Here is a 19,490-nt window from a genome sequence, read left to right as displayed (position 1 = left end):
CGTTAGACAACGTTTCAAGGACAAGCACTCCAGCTACCACATTTAATAAGCTCATAGTCACTTAAAAATGAGAACATTAGGTAATTAACCACTCAAAAATCAACGTATCTGCTAACAGCTTTATTGTTTTATCATTGCAATATATCAATTATATTTACCGTTTATATCTATTACACACAGTAATGTGAATATAATGGCATACAAATATTACGATATTATGAAACATGCTATATCATGTTAACCTGTAAAGCTTGCTTTCAAAAAAATGCTATACAACTAAATTGAACTCATAGTCTTTAATACTGCAAAACAACATTTACAGTAAACACGTCAGAAGCAGCGAGGTATTAAAGTAACATGCCGAAATATCAAACGATGAGGACAGAAACACTGCAGGTGTGACCTTATATTTACACAAAAACACAAGATACTCATTCCTTGTTGTTGGTTTTATCATCATTCATGCAGGCTTTAAACACAGTCGAGACCCTCCAGAATATTTGCACTTTCTGGCCATTTTAATGCAATCTATAAATAAATAAAAATGTTTTATTTACCATTTAAATGAACCCGCAACTTACTCAAATTTAACAAACACAAATACAGAACACTTTCCTCAAAGATTGGTAGTTTTCATAAATGGAAATTAAATGCGTTGCTTGCCTCGCCTCATCACGTGCTCGTCATGTGAGAATAAAGTCAGTTACAGTCAAAATGACCATTGCCGTTATTAGAGATGAAGCTGATGTTATTAATTATGATCACTGTATTGCGGAAATCACCTGCGGGGGTCCGCGTTCGGCGCGTTCGTCTGCGGCGCGTTCTGACTCTGCGTCGTAGTCTGATGCTGCACACAGAATTTCATTTCACAACATAAAGTCTATTAAGAGGACTTGTTTTTTTCCGCCGTGTTTATAATCATCCTGAGTCAGTGACTCAGCGTAAGAGACAGTACCGGCCGATGCGGGGCGCGGGACTGACGCGTGGACAACACTCTAAAACCCCAGAGTAGATAGTAGAGTAGAGTAGAGCTGTAGTCAAGACCACCTGATCCGTGTCGAGACCAGCACGACATGTGATATTGCTTAATCATATCTTATTTTAGACTATAATATAAAAACAGATATAACACAATTACTTTTTTTGCAACAATATCTTGGATTTTTGGGGATTTTTTTTATTAATTTGGTGAAATTTTTTGAGACAATCTCTCATGAAGAGAAGCCTCAAGATAATTTAAAAATTACGTCGCGTGTCAAAAGATCATCACATCCAAAAAAAAAAAAGCTTGTTTACACAATAAATGCGTGTGTTCTGCTGTGTATAATTTGTTATGCATATATAAACACACAATCCCCTGTATCAGTATTTAAGAAAATTGTTTATAAATTGCATTATATTTATATAAATAGATATATACATGTAAAATCATTTTTCAAAATACATAAATATACACAGTACACCACATATTAGTATAACCTTTTATTTTGGATGCACACCTGTATCACGCGGATTAATACACGTCTATGCCAGCAACTACTTAATGATTTAAAATGAGACAACACAAGCGATTGACAAAGATTCATGCGACTTCAGATTCCAAAATAATTTCTTAGTATTTGGTTTTATTTTTATAATGAGAATATATCATCTTTCTAGTCATGCCTAAGCTCTCAAATAATTGTAGATGACGGAAAAGGGCAACTCCCAAGTCCTCTCTGCAAACCAAGACCGCGACCTTCATAATACACATTTCTGAGTACTACAAAACGACAGTAGCGTCAACTTTCACTGGCAAGGAAACTCATTTACAATTAACATTTAAAATTTAAAAATTTAATTTTTTAAAAACTTCATTGAGAAATTAAAAGCTGAAATGTTAAACATTCAAGATAACTTCTGAATGGTGGAGTTGGACAAAGACTTGGCCCTAGAAACACATTTTAAAAATCACGTAAAGCAATAATATCCTTAAAAAAAAAAAAAACAAAAAAAAAAAAAAGTTTGATTGTATGCATTTGCACATATAATGGGAGTGTTACATTTCAATGTTTCTTCTGAATAATTACTAAAACTAGTAAACATTACAAAAAAACCCCTCTAAAATGTTTCAAACGGTTTTTATGATAATGAATTGAAGACATTACCAAACGATAATATATTATATTATATAATTATATATATTCTATTGTTTGTTCCATAACTTTTGAGAGAACCTTGAGAGAACATTACCCAAAGTTCTGCCAACCATTCCCCTCTTAACTGGGACTCCTAGCAAATCTCACGCCGCTTTACTGTTTGTAAGAACAGATACATCACCCAACTAATCTATGATCTTATAAATCTGCTAAATGGTTTGTATTGTCAAAGCAATTCATGAAAAAAACAAAACAAACGTTCAATTCATACTGGAAACAATTGTTAGAAACATAGCTCAGCACAATAGTGATTACAAAGTTACATCACGAAAGTACTACTAACTTCCCCTGACTAACCACAGCTCTAATCAGGGTTAAACTTTTGATCGGGGAGAAAACAAGCCTTTCACAATCATTTCAAGGATAATCCAAGCCTAGCCTTAAAAGATTCTGAATGCCGAGATCTTAAGGAATCCCAATGGACTCTTCAAACCAGAGATGAACACGAACCACATTCGATTTCTCCAAACAGAAGCGATTCTTCTGCTGCGTGTGTAAGTTGAACCCAATACAAATAACACAACACACGAGCACTTTAAACACTGACTTTATTTACAATTAAAACAAAGTGTCAACAAAAACATACACAAAAACGACAAAACAGGCGTCGATTATAACTGTGTTGGGAAGGTGTTAGCACTGCCGTCCATCATCATGCTTCACACGTGGAGAACGAGTTTCGGAATCTTCTGCCCACCAGTCTTTTACTGGAGCTGCATGTGATGCTGCGCTGGATGCTGGGATCTAAACAACAACACAGAGTCAGTGGCGCATTTCCAGTCACGTGCATGTTTCTATAGCACTTCATACAATAACAGACCGGTTTTAAAACAGCTTCACACTAATAAACATACAAGATTAAATTGATAATAAAACTGATCCCGAGCTTCGTTAGCGCTGACCCTGAGCCTCTTTAAAATAACACTGATGACATAGTAAAACTAAAATGTAAAAGTCCTTGCTATTCCATGACTTGGAAAAAAAAAAAAAAAAAGATTTTTAAATAGATATCCTTTTAAATTCCATGATATTCACGTGACCACCCGTTGGACCCCTGCCAGGTTTACAACACACATGAGTGAGAAACCCGTGCACACGTGCGTTTACCGTCTTCATCACAACCGGGTCTGAACAGAATCCACGAAGGAACTCGGCCGGCGTACGGATCCTCTAACATGAACACACTCACAGTAATGATCTGCCAAGCGTGACCGCACGGGACCCGGCACGAGACAGCGGAGATCACGTACCTGGCACCCGAACCGAGGGCTGGAGTCACAGTGAACTTGGGGACGCTTGAGGGGACGCTGGACAGCGCACGTCACAGAACGTCCTCTTGGGCGAGTGAGCCTCAGTCGTCTGTCAGAGGAGGAAGGGTTTGGGTGGCCGTGCACGGAGCGTTCTGCGCTGGCTCTACTTCATCTTGTACGCTCTCCGCTTCCATTTGTTGACTCCTCCTGCGCGCTCACCCAGACTGTGTGAGGAAACAGTAGGAAAGCCCTGAGTAATGCTTATTAAACGAACAAGATTCCAGACCGCACTTCTTTAATATCAAAAATGGGGCAGCGGTTAGGCACTTTAAAAATCTGATAAGATGCATTGTTTTTAAACTATGTTCAAACATTAAGGGGTTAAATCAGGACCAGGGAAATAGACTGTGACTGCTAAATTATGATGTTTTTTATTTAAAAATCTTGTAACATTAGTGGACTAGAGAGGCGGTTCATGGGGACACTTTAATTAATGTGCATTAGTAATATTTTGCTAATCTTGTGTCCTCAGGAAAGAAGCCAACAAGCGTTTTCCCCCAAAACTGAAAGTATGCCTTTTAAATTCAAATGTTGTTAATATTTAAGTGCAAAAATTCTTATTTCGTTTCTCAGCCGTTTGGTGATGTTTCGGTCGCGGGCACCTCTCAAAACTGAAGCGTTCTCCTTCTGCAGATCCTCCATCTGCTTCGTCTTTGAGAGGGGCGTGGACAGCTCTGGTGCTTTCGAACACACTTTAAAGATCAAACTCATCGCCGTCTATGACTGCAGAAGACATTTAAACAGATCAAACGATGAGAAATGAGCACGAGATGTGCATAAAACACTCAGAAAGTCACATCAACACTTCCTTAAATTATGTTCCTGCTCTTATTCATGATTCATCATTGAGGATGTGCTACAGAAAAACAAGCTCGTCACCATCATCTTCCACGAAACCTCACTTTCACTATCCAATCATTAAATCAGTTCCAGGTGGAACGTAATCTAAGCGTCTTACATGACGTTTCCGCCGTCCTGCTGCATTTTCCTCAGGGGTCTCTTTAAGCTGTCGCGGATGACATAAATACCATTAACCAACACAGAAGAGGTCATCTGTACAACTCTAGAAGGAAGCAATCCACAGAACAAACACCGTCAGACACGCTATCTCTCAGAATGAACCGTACGTCACATGATCAAGCGGCTAATCGGCCGCTCACATACTCCCTTCTCATGACTTGTGGTGACAGCGATGTGATCCAGCTCCATTCTGACAAGTTTGTCTTTGAAGGCGGCTGAGATCCGCCGCTTCTGGTGTCCTGATCCTCTTAGCCAGACCCTGCCGGAGGGATTACACACATTGCAGGATTAAGGGCTATGGTGCAGGTGAATGAGACCTCAAGCACACAACAAAAAACTACAAAAAAACAACGCAAAAACAAATTAAAATAAAAATTTAATCTTATATTTATATATTTTTATAAAAATCTTCACACACACAATGCAAAAACGAATTAAACTGTTAAATTAAGCATTTTTTTTTATATTTGTGTCAGATGAAAAAGGGTTGAAGCATAAAAACAATAAGTGTAATACTGCTTTAAATTGTTGTTGTTCCCCCCACAAAAAGATAAATACAAAAATTTGATTTAATTGCAATTTTGTTTTTCTGAGCAAAAAATATCATACATTTTCCCCTGATTTACAGAAGAGACCCATTAACATGTCATTCAGTGTAACAATGTCGTCAGGCATATTTACAACAAAAATCAATTTATGACACATTAAAACACTAATTACTTTCACCCCAAATACTAATAAATTGTAATTTTACATTTTTTAAATTTGCCACTATCCTAGGTTTTAGCCATTTGTCAGTAAGAATTTTTTACTCATTTAAAACAAAATCAAATTAAATATTCTCCCTTATTCTATTATATATTTTAATATGTACACGTCAGAATAAGCATGTTTGAATTTTTACATAAATATTGTGTTACACTGAATGAGAATTTAACTATTATTTCAACCAAATTTTGACATTTTATTCTCCAAAAACTTTTGAAACCTTAAAAGTAGACACTTTACTTACATTTAATGTGCTTTCTATGCACAAAATCACTTTTGTAAATTTCTATTGATGTGGACATCTTAACGTCTTTGACCCATTTACATTTTTAAAATATCTGTGCTGTACTGAATTATGCAAATTGCAACATTACTGTAATTTATTACTGAGTTTTAGTCACCAGTATCTAATGAGAATCAGTGACGCTGACAGTGAAATAAATTATTCCCGTGTTTAGTTTGAAGCTTGACCTGTTTGATTAAGAGTTTAGAGTGAGGATTACTCTTCTCACCGTCTCATGTTTCTCTTCCAGATGTGTTTTCGTCTCAGTATTGTCCCTCTCCAGCTGCTGTAGTCTCTCCTGAAGCTGATCTCTCTCTTCTGTTAAAGACGTGACGTCTGCTTTCATCTTCTCCATCACGTCTGACTGCTCACGATGGTCCGATCGCTCAGACAGCAGACGCTCCTTCTCTTCTGTTAACTGCTTTATCTGTATATAAACAACACTTTAAAGCAGGTGTGTGTGGATACATCTATCATCTGCGGTATGGTAGAAGTATACGATGCATGTCTAACCGCTGAGCCACCTGATCGTGTAGTTTGTCCAGCTGTCCATCTTCACAGCTCTTCTCTTCTCTCTGTGACTCCAGGCTGTGTAGCTTTCCCTGAAGTTCCTTCACCTTCTCCTGAGCATCTCTCAGTTCTGCTTGAGTCTCGATCATCTGCAGGGAACAAAACAACGGGTTAAAAAAAAACATCTGACGTCGACTGAGATCATCATGGTGCAGGAATAACGCTCACCATCTCCACGTTCTCCTCCATGTCCCTCTTGAGCTGGTCTCTCTCGTCTCGGAGGCCCTGCAGAATCTGCTGGAGCTGCTCTTGCTCTTCAGTTATCGAGCTGATCGTGCGTCGCAGGTTCTCCGTCTCATCCGGGTCTCTCTGAACTTCCTCCATCTTCTCAGACAGAAGCACATCTCTCTCGGCGCGGACAGACTCCAGCTCTGCGCTCAACTGCACCGACTGACAGTAAAAACAGCGTTGAATCACTGGAGACTGCTGGGATTGTGTGTAGCGTGACGTGTGAACGCACCTTCTGTGTGGCCTCCTCTAATGACGCCAGACGTGTGCGGTTCTCCTGTGAGACGTGCTGGAGATCCGTCTGGAGGTTCTGGAGGCGTTCTGATGTCTCCGTGAGCTGCTGGGTCAGTTCTGCTTCCTTCAGCTGAGCATCAACCAGATCGCTCTCCATCTTCAGAAGCTGATCCTGAGCTTCTTTCAGTCTCTGATGAGCTTCGGACCGAGCGGATATCAAAGCGTCTCTCTCCTCTCTAACAGAACGCAGCTCTTCTGACAGACTGCACACCTGGGAAACCATAATGGATGAGATCTATCCCTGCAGACACAAACTAAGACAGCTAGCAAAGATGATGCGATGCAGTTCTTCTAACCTGTCTCTGTAGTTCATCCACTTTAACAGGAAGAGTCTCTAACTCCTCTATCTTACTCTGCAGACGTCGCTCGCTCTCGTGACTCTGATCAAGCTCCTTACGCAAGTCACACACCGTTTTCTCCAACACGAGATTATCTGTCAGATCTGTGAAGAGGAAACATCAATTTGATACATTACATAAGATTATAATAACTGAAACACTCCTGGCAGCCAACTGGTTAAATCTTAAATGGAACAGTTGTCCCTAAAATAAAAAATAAAGCAATAATCCCTGTGAAGCCGTGGTTTACAGTGAATTTATAACAGCTGAGGGTCGTTATTCGGTACATAGCTGTTATAGCTGTTATAAATTCACTGTAAACCACGGCTTCACAGGGATTACTGCTTTTATAAAACGGTTATTTCATATACACAGTACAGTTTCACAAAATAAAACAGAGCAAATAAAGTGTAGTGATATTCATAAAAACAGTATTCTTCCACCAAACAATGTAGTTCCTCAGAATCAGTTGTGTTTGGTACAAAGTGGTTGCCGAGCAACACACAAACGTAAACAAAGGGGTATGTTACATTGTAGAATAATTTACAACAGCTCCGAACGTGGCTCAACCAATCAGAATCAAGGACCGGAACTATCTGTTTTATAAAACTAAATTAAACCAGTTCATCACAAAACGAGCGTCTTTTCAGAAGACTTGGATTAAGCAGCTCGATTCATATACATTACTTTAATATGTCTTTATGTGCATTTTAAAGCTTGAAAATTTACGCATCTATCTTTCAGAAAAAAAATGTAATCTTTATATATAAAAAATATAATAAAACCTCTTTGTTCTAAAGATTAACAAAAGTTGGAACGACATTAAAAACTAAAGAATTTTCATTTGCGAGTAAACTACTTGGTTCAATTTGCCTGAAACGTCAGCATTTCAAACATTTAATGATCGTCGTGATTGGTTCACAATTCAACAAGAAGCAATTTAGAGAGCACATGCAGTCATAGATCATGAAGTCCCTTCTGTACGTTCTCCAACAGTTCTTCACCTACTTTTTGGCACTTTTCCGTCCAGCAGAGCGGTCAGTTTAGTGTTCTCATCAAAGGTGCCCATTAGTTCTTTCTGAAGATCCGTCTGCATCTTCTTGAAGCGAGACTTCTCCTGCTCCAGCTTGTCCTGAAGCATCTTCACCTCAGCTTCCATCTTCTCATGGTCTGTAGTCAGGTTGGCCTGAGTGAAACACAGAGAGTCACATTAATCACTCCTCATGACACACACACACACACACACACACACACACACACACACACACACACACACACACCTCTCCTCTACTCACGTCTCGCTCTTTTAGGGAGATGTTCTCGCTCCGCAGGAAGACCCATTCTTTCTTGGTCTCCAAACTGAGACACTCGGCATCATCGAGAGAGCGCCGCAGAAGTGTCACTTCCTGGACAAGATCCTTGTCACTCTACAGAACACAATAGAGCACAATGAATTTGAGACACAGGAACGCAGAGTTACTTTTTCCTAGAAAGCATGATAATTGAACTAAATACCAGTAACGTACACAACTCTGCAGCTCAGTGGTCAGGTCTGTCTTCTTCTGAAGCTCCGATGAAATCGTCCCCAGCTCAGCCTGTGGAGAACAACAGTGAGATCGTATCACATTTACACACATTTGGCTTTAAGAGCAGCTACGTGACAAAGTCAACGGACCTTCAGCTTTTGTATCATGTCTTCCGATTGTTTTAACTCCTGCTGCAGTCTGGAATTTTCAGACTCCAACTCTCTCTGTGTGGAGAGAGATTACAATAGCTTACTATGAGCTGTCAGACACGGATCGTGAGTGGAAGCGGACAGTGATCCGAGTGATAATTGCATGCATGTGTTAAACTGCACTCTGATCACCTCATACTCTCTCTTGCTCTCCTGCTCCAGTTTCTCAAACTCCTCTGCATCTTTCCTCTCGTCAATGTCCTTCTGCAGAGCGTCTTTATCTTTCAGAAGTGAGTCTCTCTCTGCCTTCAGACTCTCCAGATCTTCGTTCACCAGCTGAAGCGTGTGTTTGATCAGGTCTCGCTCAGCAATGACAGCATCCTTTACAAAATAATTATAAAAAAGAGCATTCAAAACCCATTATACTGCTGTAACGAGAAGGATTTTTTTAATGAAAAACAAGCCAAAGAAAAATAAAGGATGTTGTTTACTCACTTTCTCAAAGCCGATAGTCTCACAGAGCTGAATGGTCTCTTCCAGATGTTTTCTCAGCTGAACACACAACAATTTTTAAATCAACAATTATGGTCAGGAGAAAAAAAAAAAAAAAAAAAAAAAGAAAAAAAAAAAAAGTGTTAAAAACCCATCAATGCCCTTGTTTTAAAAACGCAGCCCCTGTCCTCAGATATAAGGCAGGAGTTGCCTGAGCTGTTGTACCTGTTCACACATCTCACAGCGCTGGACAGCTTCTGAAGGGTTCTCCAGCTCTGCCACCTTCAGTTCCAGTGAGGAGCTTTTCTCCTCAGCCTTCTGTCTCTCCTGAACCTCCGTCTGGAGTCGACTCTGCAGCGCCTCCATCTCTTTCTCCAGCTCAGACACGTTCTTCTCCTCCTCTTGAGCTTCCAGCTTCTTCTGCAGTTCAGAGACCTCCAGCTGGAGTCCAGCGCTCATCTCCTCTGCTCTCCGTTTGCTCTGAGTCTCTGCCTCCAGCTGACGCTCTAGAGACGACACCTTCAGCATCAGCTCGCTCGCTCGGGGAGAATCTAGGAAGTGACTCCTGAACAGAGAGAGGGGAAACTAATAATAATAAATAAATCACAGAAAAATTCATTTGTGAGCACTGCTGTGAAATGAAGATGTCTATGTAGAATGTAAAACTAACCTTTATTAAAAGTTATTCTTAAAATATTAGGACGTTAATCTTATTTAGTTTTCAACGTAGCCTTTAAATGCTGTCATATTTGTACTTCATGCAAACACGATCTTGGCACAGAAGCCCCCCCCCCCCTTTAATTTATTAATGAACTAGTGTTTTCTGAGTCAGTGTCGCACAGAAGTTGACGATCCTGACTTGCCATCTCCTCAGGACGCGCCTTTAGAGTGAAATACATCTTTATGCATGACATAATGAAAGTTTTTGTTTTCAATTTGAATTATTTTGTTTTAAAGTAGTAATTAAAATGATTCTACTAGATATTTATCATGCCCGTGAGGAGGCAAGTGTTTGCTGAGTTTCGGTTCATCATTGTGAAGCGCTGCTGTTGAAGACCGAGACGGCAGAAAGCGCATCCTCTTTGTTTTCTTTATTTTACAAAAGCACAAGGTTTTGTTGATATTGTGAGCACACACAAATAAAAGCAGCCCCTTTACAGTTCCGAATGATACATTACTCTTACCTTTATGAGCAAAAATGATAGCGTATTTTAAGTTACACTCTTAAGAAAAAAATGAGCACAAACGATTAGATGTGCACTTAATAGCGCACATTTATCTTTAAATTAATATTGTGAAATGCATGAAGTGTATTATGGCAAGTCGTGTTGATTTGAGAAGGCTACATTGATCAAACATACGCTCAACTCAGTCTGCCGCTGAACACTTAGTCGTTTTTTTTTTTATATAATTCAACAAACAAAATATTCCAAACATATTTCTAAATTAACTTTAGAAAGGAAAAGAAATGCATCCACTTCACCATTAAAAACCAAAATTAGTCTAGTCTATTAGCTGCAACAGGAGTTCGGCTCGGGACATCACTAGTAAAAGTGGTTCTGAGTGTCCTCACCCTTCAGAGGAGCTGCGGACAGTGATGCTGCTCATCTCCATGTCAGGTTCCTCCAGAGCGGTGAAGTCAAACCGACTGTCAAACTCATCCATATCTGGACACAAAACATTACAACCTTGAGAACCTTTCTCTGGTGTAACACCGACTCATTTTCACAGTATAATTTTCATGTAAAGCTAATTTTCTCCAATGATAAGACAGTCATACCCTCTCCCTCATCGGGCAGAGAACAATCAGCTCTTCTCTTTTTGATGTACGGCTCTGCAAAGCTCATGTCCGTCGAGGCGAGATCTTCCTTCAGGAGATGAGCAGATCTCAGCAGCTTCCCTCCCCACGTCACTCTCCTCTTGGGAACCTTTACATTTAAAACAACAATCAGATCCACGGTCTTCAGCAGCACTGAGTTTCAGCAGCGTTAGATCTAGTGAAATCTGTCACCTTAGGGACTAGGGCGACGTTTGAGGCAGTGACGAGTAGCTTGGTTAAGTTCTTGATCCGGTCCTCCTGCTCTCTCTGGAGCTGGTCTTTCTCCTGCAGAATCTGACACAGAGACTCTCGCTCGGTCGCAGTGGTTTGTGTGACAGAGGAAACCTGTGACACCAGACGGAACACAGTCGTGAAGATCAGAAGATGATGGGTCATGTTAATACTGGACGAGATTCTGACGATTAATCGAGTAATGAAAATAAAAGAATGGAATTTTATTTAAATGTCCACTTAATCTTTCATACTTGGCCATTTCGTTAAGACAGAAATGCTACAGCCGCTGTAACTTCCTGAATATGTGGACATCAAAACATGTGAACTCAGAGCAAGTGTTTGAGCTTTTATTTTGAAATCGTGATGAACAATTAGCAAATTGAGAAAGATATTGACTATTCTCCTGTGTTTGCATAGGTTTACAAATGATTTACTAAACAAATCTGATGAAATGGTGCACGTTGTGTTCCCAGATGAACGTCATAAATCAAAACTTTGTTGAGTTTGAGACACTCCACACAACTGTAAATGAAACGTTTGTGCGGAGCAGCATTTACTGTGAACGGAGTTGCTGTGACACGCACACACATAACCTACACGCTTGTAAATAATTAAAGCACATATTTAATTGAATCACGGTGTTTGTGAATTCACAATAGCATTATGCGTTATAATATTTGAATGGGTTTAATATATCATGCAACCTTGGAAAACGGTTTAAAAATGTGTTTCATGGAATCTCATCTTTAAAATAAAGTACTCGAACTGAATCAAGGAATCCCTAAAGTGAACCACATCCTCACCTCCTGCAGACGTCGTTTGAGATCGACGATCTCATTGCGGTATCTTCTCAAGAGAGCCCCTTCATCAGAGACCTCGGTGACGTGAGGGTCGTTCTTCATGCGCTTCGCAGCACTGGCGAACTTTAACCACAGTGAAAACACAAATTCAGCACATCTACCCATATCGCTCCAGATGGGTAAAGAAGGGTCTCCTCTCGTACCTGTAAAGTGCTGACGGTCTCGTCGACAGTGGCTGGGGTGATGGTGCAGATGATGACAGTCTTGGCATTGCCACCCAAAGAGTTCTGAAGGATTCGGGTGAGTTTACTGTCTCTGTAATTCAAGAAGCCCTTTGGATGGAAGAAAAACAACATGTTTGCTACAGTTACAGCGAAAAACTGATTCAGTAAGAGTTAAACTTATGAAATAACTCACTTCTGACTCTCATCAGATAGTTTCTTAATGACTTGACCCAGTGTGAACAAACTGCGGTTTATGTTGCACCCTTCTTTTAAGCGCGCTCCTGAAAAAGAGGAACAAGAGAGGTTTAAACACCAAAAAGGTAAGTCATTTTAGACTGCAAGTAGTTCTATGCAGCTACTTGCTATGATCTTATGCTTAGAAAAACATTCAGATATTTTAGACATTATCTGTCAAGGTGTATTTTTTGACATTTTTATAAAGCATTTTTTTTTTTTACAATATTGCTTACAGCAATCGACTCCCATTCAAAATTAATCACTTTAGAGGTTTTGTCGTCTCATTCCATTTTTGTGTGTTTGTTCACCATTGTGAGTAATATACGGATCAGATTTAACTGAATAATGTTTTTTTTTTAATTCTCCCATTAAATTTTCGATGGTCAGTCAAAGTGACTTTTTTTAATGACCACCATTTTGGGGGGGGGGGGGGGGGTCAAACTGCATATCTAAAAATTTAAAGTATCAAAAACTTATAGAAGTTTAAATTTACTGTAAATAAAATGCAATATATTTAATTAAATATTTTACATAACAGGTTTTACTCTAAAATTGGTATAAAATTAAAGCCTTGTGTCTAAATAAGTTGTGCTCCAAATTTGAAGTTGATATGAAAAAGATTGAGGTTTCTGTGAGATTGTATTTAGGGCGTCATACCACAAACAGCCACCGGGAGCCATCAAAACTCCTTTGAATTTTGTTTAATGAATTTTTCTCTAGATTTCTGTCAATTTTAATTCTATCTCAAGATAACCACCAAATATGGAATCCTGAGACTCAGACCTTTCCAATGATATGTTTGTTGCCAAGATTATAAAAAGTTTTGATTCTAAAAGACCGTAATGCATTTTGTAATATGTGACACAACTTGACTCCGCCCACTAAGGGGGAGGAGACCGCCATAAGATTTTAAAGTACCATTTCCATGGTAACGCCATGTCCGATTTCAAAATGGTTTTCACAGGATGAATCTTGGGCTTCTAAGCTTTCAAATGACATATAATTTATGATGATTACTAAAAAATTTGATGGAGAAAAAAAAAAAAAAAAAAAAAAAAAAACAAAAAACGGTGACAGTTAAGGGGTTAAACCACTCAGACTGAGAAACCATTACTATTTAATTTGTTATATACAAAAAAAACAAAAAAAAAAAACACAAGAGCTTAAGTAGTAAACAAGCAACAGGCTAAAGAATAAATAGCAGTAACAAAACATTACCCTCAGCTCCCGTTTGACTCGCCCGCTCAGCACCAGCGAGATCCACCAAGTTCTACAGGAACAGGAAACAAACAGCTGATTAAACATAAGAACTGCTGCTTATCTAAACTAATGGCATTGGTGAGTGAAATCACAGACAGTTCCTGGTTAGTCTTGCGCTCACCAGGTGTGACACTATGATGGCTCCATCAGCGTTTTCACCAGACGCCAGGTCACTTCTCTCTCGGCTCTCCAAGATCTGACACGGACACAACAAACGAGACGCTTCAGAGACGAACCTTAAATCAGACAGCAAACACGCCTCGGCTCCTCACGCTTCTTACCATGCGAAAGATGGTGTGGGAGCGGCTGCTACGCTGGTTCATTTTTGTTTTCCCATAATGTCGGTTTTCTGTATGAATAAAGTAATGAGCAAACAGGTATAACAGAATTAAGGATGAGTGAGTGATGCAGTCGGCGCAGCTTTACTTTCTCCTTTGGTGATCCAGGACAGGGCTTGTTCCGGAGACGTCACCAGCTCCTCCGTCAGATCAGCCACGTACACGTTTTTCTGTGGACACATTAAAAGCTGAAACTCACTGTCCCAGAGCGAGTAACAACAACAGACAAACAACTCACGTAGTTTCCTTCACGAATTTCCAGAGGTTTTCTTTTCCAGCTATCGCAGAGCAAATCTGTGACCGTCTCGTTGTAGATTTCCATGTAGCTCACGCGCAGGAGAAACTCTTTCTTTGGACACTAGATAGACGCAAAGAAATTAAACTACGGTTCTTTCGCTGATATAGAATGGAGAAGACATAAATGTAATTATCCAACATTTTCAGCACATTTTAATTTTTAGGTGAATGATTCCTTTAATCATTTGTGAGGAGAACAGACTGAGATATAAGCTGGAGGAAGATCTCAGATCTGAACTGTTGTGCCACAGAAGTGAAGATGTTTGGTCTCGAGTTGATTCACAACGCTTACATTTTTAATGGTTTTGAAGACGTCAGCCATGGCGAGAGGAATCACTCCAGGGTTATGCTCACTTCCCATCATGGTGAAGGTCTTTCCGGAAGACGTCTGTCCGTAGGCAAATATCGTGCCTGAGAATAAGAGATCATGAATTAGGAATCAATAGTGAGTGACCGAGCAAATTAAACACTTAAGTGCAAAACATCCATTTATACTGTAAAACTCAAATATACACACAAAAAAAAAAAAATCACATCACATACCTTCATCGTTCAAATCGCTTTCAAAACCGCATATAAACTCTCAAAAAACAAAAAGAAAATACTTTCATTTTTCAAATTAGCACCAATTTGGTATCAATTGCTTGAATATAAATCGCAACAAAATACAAACTGCACAAAGTTTAGGTATACAAAACTGAAGTTCAGCAAACGCTGTGGAACCAAATAAGAAACGCATGTTTATTAGCAAAGTTTAGGTATACAAAACTGAAGTTCAGCAAACGCTGTGGAACCAAATAAGAAACGCATGTTTATTAGCAAAACAAATACGAATGCTGGGAGACACGGCACACTTGATGTAAAAAAATAAATAAATTACAGAGTTTAAATAAAATAAAAATCAGCAAACACTGAAGAGAATATAAAAAAACAGAAAACTATTAAAACAATTAGTTTTTCAAAACCCAAAATACTTTTAAAACAGTGAGCGTTCAGTTTTAATTGTAGTGCATGTTCTCTAACGGAACTAAATGATTTTTATTACTATTAAAAAAAAAAAAAAAAAAAAAAAAAATCAAGGGCAAGTGACATCACACCAAGTAAAACCATCAACACGTCTACCGCAGCAATCCTAGTACGTACTGCATCACGTGCGGTTGTGTTGCCCTGTTCGCCTGATATTACACCAAGCATCCCTTTCAAACACCGGCTGGATTTCTGGACTCACCGTTGTAGCCCTCAACGGCAGACACGACCAGCGGCTTGGCGAAGTCCTGGTAGAGCTGAGTGGTGGTCTCTTCAGCGCTGAACACGCGGTCTGAAACACACGGAGCTCAGAACATGCAGCGCTGCACTAGCGGTCAGAGAAGATCGGCTGGAGCTGGACTCACCGAAGCTGAAGCTCTTGGTCTGAGCTCCGTCATCGTCCAGCTGATGGATGGCCTGTTTGTCGGCTCTCCAGTAGAGCTGCACTGGCTCGGGACTCTCGGACTCCTCTCTGAAATCATCAGATCCTCATTACATCACTGCTGGGCTTCTGTTGTCTTTGTGCACATAAAGTATTCTCGTAGCTTCGTTTAATTACGGTTGAACCTCTGAAGTCACGTGGATTATGTTATGTTTCTGAGCCTTGATCGTGTTCGGATCCTTACTGTCTACGGAGTGTCAGAGAGCTCTCGGATTTCATCAAAAACATCTTAATTTGTGTTCTGGAGATGAACGAAGATCTTACGGGTGAGTAATTAATGACAGAATTTTCATTTTTGAGAACTATCCCTTTAAATAACACATTAACCCTCGTAAAGCATTTGGGACTGGTTTGGTTTGGAAGAGAATGAGATGCATAAATATTTCTAAAAACTGCATAGCTTTTTATGAAACTTTGCACATGCTTTAAGATCCTCAAAAAAATTACTTTTAAGAGATAAAACCATTTAAAATGTTCAGATCTTTTTTTATCCTGGGTATGTATGGAGCACCATTAGATGTCAAAAATAATTCTGGCAAAATCACCTACAGAGAGTTAAATTAGTGTCAAAAACTTTCAAATTAATTCCACCTTTTCCCTACTTCAGGGATGAATTTTGATGATAAACAGGAATATGTTTTGAGGCATGAAAAATGCAGCACCTTCTCCATCTGAAAGAGAAGGTTTACGCAAGTAAAATTAATTTGTTTTGTTTTGAGAACTTTTCAGAGTAGGATTCATAAATTTCTGTTTTTGAGCAGTCATTAATTATAAATTCAGAATAATTTGAATAAATTCCATTCATTCAATTGGAGTCAATACTGACATTTTATATGATAAAAAGTTGAAAAAGAAAATAATATATATACACACACACACACACACACACACACATATATTCATATAACGTTACATATATATACCAATACACTTGGTGTGCTTCATGTGTAATTGTAAATTTCAAAGAACTCCTCGTTTTTTCATATTTTTTATTACTTTATCAATAACATGGTAAAAAATAAGGATTTAGTTAAAAATATCTTAAGTTACGTCTTATTTATAAAACAATGATTCTGTGGGTCTAACGTTAAATGGAAAACATTGTGAATACATTATAAAGTAAAGTTAAAGGAATAAATAAACTCTATGGTGACTGACAGACTAACACAATTTATAAAACCTGGTAAGCCAACGAAATATAAAGGATATTATTATTATTGACTAATATAGTATTGTAACAGATTACCATTTCTATAGATTTCCTCCATAAATATTTACAAAAACAGTCTTCTGTGTTGATTTAAGATTAGGGTTGCCACCTTCAGAGAGGCAAAATAAGGGACACCCATTCACGACCCCCCTTTTTTATTATTATTATTCATTTGCTCAAATTAGGGCTACATTTATTCGTCCCATTTTTATCTAAATACTAAATAGTAATTTGTAAAAAATGCATATGACATTTTGTATATATTTATGATTAACATAAATGATAAATTAATAAATAGGGTCTAACATTAATTAGAATCTATTAATTTATCTGTCTAATAATGTCTAAAAATATAATGATTATGTCTACCATGCTCTGATAATGTATGGAATATTATATTAACAGACTATCCCAATTTTAATAAAACAATAGGCCTATACCTTGAAGCACAGATGTGGCTGTCACTTTAAATGTATGGTTCACCCAAAAATAAAAATTATATAAATCATAATTTACCCAGGCTGTTCTAAACCTGCATAAAGTTCTTTCTTCTGTTGAACACAAAAAGAAGATACTTTGAAGACAAACCAAACAACCTCTGGTCCTCAGTAACTTGTCAAGAAAAAATTAATAAAAATAAAATCAAATACTTCCTTGGGGACCAGAAACTCTTTGGTAACATTCTTCAAGTAACTTTTTTATGTTCAACAGAAGAAAGAAATTATTAAGGTTTGGAACAACTTGTGGGTGTGTAAACGATGACAATTTTCATTTTTGGGTGAACTATCCCTTTAAGTCAGACAGTCCAACCTGAGCAACTGAAATGCTTCTCTGCAAACTGCGCGTTCATCATTAGTTACAGGATAGACACACTGACAATAGACAATAACTCTACATTCCTCCTTTCAAAGCCTCTTTCAGGTTTATCCTCCAGGAGCGGAGCACATGTAGTTGTTAGGACAGGTTCTTCAGGAATATAACAGAAACGATCTTCTGTAGGAGTTTCAGACGGAGCGTGAAGAGTCACTCAGCTAATAACGCTCTCTGATAACTTACATTAAACTTACCTCCGCTCTGTAAATGTGTAGCTTTTCTTACCTTTTAATGAGAGGTCTGACCCTGACGCACACTTTAACGGCGGACTCCTCCGCCATCATCCCTCCGTTAACGATAACCGACCGCTCGAGCGCTCAGCGAGATTTAAAACTTCAACCGACTTTTCATTGGACGGCGGTCTATGCGCGCGCAGATCAACGGTCGCCCTCATTGGCCCCTGTTCAAAATAACTAAAGCGGTTTTAAACGAGAGCTCATTTGAATATGCATGCGCGTGGATGACGCCTCATGAATATTAAGTTTTCGGCGAAAGCTGTGTCACGGTTTATATGTTGTAATTTGATTCATTATGGTTGACTTTTTCCATTTTTGTTGTTTCTTGGTGTTTACGTTGTAATTAAAAAAAAATAATAATTAAGTTTCCTTTTCAGTTTTTGCTATCTCTTAAAAGATTTTGGGTTTCATAATGGTTTTATTTCTTAAATATATGATACATTTTAAATATAATTATTTTTTTGCTATTGTTTCATATTTAAAACACGTGTAATCTTGTCAAAAAATAACAGGTTTCCACTGTGACAACATGCCCCCAGTTAGATTAACTTTATATTTGGATTTTTGGGGACAATAAGTATGAAAATATTCAATAGTGTTTTTTATTTAAGATTTAAGGTTTGTGTCTATACAGAAACTGCCTTTTATATATATATATATATAAATCACAAAACACACACACACACCCAGAGCTGAGTGCCTTATAATGGACTAAACTCTTAAATGACAAGAACTCTGGTTTTAAATCAGCAGGGTGACTTTTTTCTTTATTTTTCTCAAAACACACACACACACCCAGAGCTGAGGTGTATTTATGGCAAAACATTTATTTGAAATCATAATTATGACAGCTATCACATTATTCAAAAGGATGATTTGTACCTCAATAACCAATGCAACCTAGAGACATTTACAGCTTTTTACATGAATGAAAACTGGGATTTCAAAAAGTAGAGCTACTGGTGTTGTTGCTGGGGCACTTAGAAAGCAATTCATGCACAGACGTTCAATCAGTTCAATAAAAATGAGAAATGCAGTGAATTATTCCTTCAGACGGTGTTTGATGTACTGCAGAAATCAATCATCACTTGAGTTCAAACATGATTATAAACACAAATACAGTTTGACATTCAGATCAGAGAACAATGTCTTTATTACTCACAGATAAAAGTCTCTCGTTTATTTAACCCTTGCACTGCCTAAAATAGAGTTCCTCCCAAAAAAAACCAATAACTCCAAAAAATCTCTCTTTGCTATATAATAACAACACATCTTATACACACTCTTCTCATCATCTTTTCTTCCAACAATCATCAAC

General features: G+C 38.3%; 1 protein-coding gene across 1 annotated transcript in view; it reads right to left on the bottom strand.

Annotated features, from left to right (window-relative positions):
* LOC109081010 (centromere-associated protein E-like) overlaps positions 1-18,315 on the bottom strand; it is a 30,839-nt gene extending 12,524 nt beyond the window's left edge. The window contains 29 exon segments of the mRNA XM_042715987.1: positions 4,673-4,787; positions 4,855-4,865; positions 5,800-6,006; positions 6,104-6,238; positions 6,318-6,539; positions 6,610-6,882; positions 6,968-7,113; positions 8,018-8,195; positions 8,305-8,436; positions 8,536-8,604; positions 8,685-8,759; positions 8,877-9,065; positions 9,180-9,236; positions 9,402-9,741; positions 10,750-10,843; positions 10,957-11,104; positions 11,188-11,340; positions 12,033-12,152; positions 12,233-12,362; positions 12,447-12,534; positions 13,709-13,760; positions 13,872-13,946; positions 14,032-14,099; positions 14,177-14,258; positions 14,327-14,446; positions 14,678-14,796; positions 15,614-15,703; positions 15,777-15,883; positions 18,162-18,315. Of these exon segments, the coding sequence (XP_042571921.1) occupies positions 4,673-4,787; positions 4,855-4,865; positions 5,800-6,006; positions 6,104-6,238; positions 6,318-6,539; positions 6,610-6,882; positions 6,968-7,113; positions 8,018-8,195; positions 8,305-8,436; positions 8,536-8,604; positions 8,685-8,759; positions 8,877-9,065; positions 9,180-9,236; positions 9,402-9,741; positions 10,750-10,843; positions 10,957-11,104; positions 11,188-11,340; positions 12,033-12,152; positions 12,233-12,362; positions 12,447-12,534; positions 13,709-13,760; positions 13,872-13,946; positions 14,032-14,099; positions 14,177-14,258; positions 14,327-14,446; positions 14,678-14,796; positions 15,614-15,703; positions 15,777-15,883; positions 18,162-18,220 (3,654 nt within the window). The 5' untranslated portion in view covers positions 18,221-18,315.
* Between the last annotated feature and the right edge of the window lie 1,175 nt (positions 18,316-19,490).

This window comes from Cyprinus carpio, chromosome B1, assembly GCF_018340385.1.
Source record: "Cyprinus carpio isolate SPL01 chromosome B1, ASM1834038v1, whole genome shotgun sequence".
NCBI lineage: Eukaryota > Metazoa > Chordata > Actinopteri > Cypriniformes > Cyprinidae > Cyprinus > Cyprinus carpio.
The sequence above is the reverse complement of the archived record's forward strand: the minus strand, read 5'-3'. Positions and strand labels throughout refer to the sequence as shown.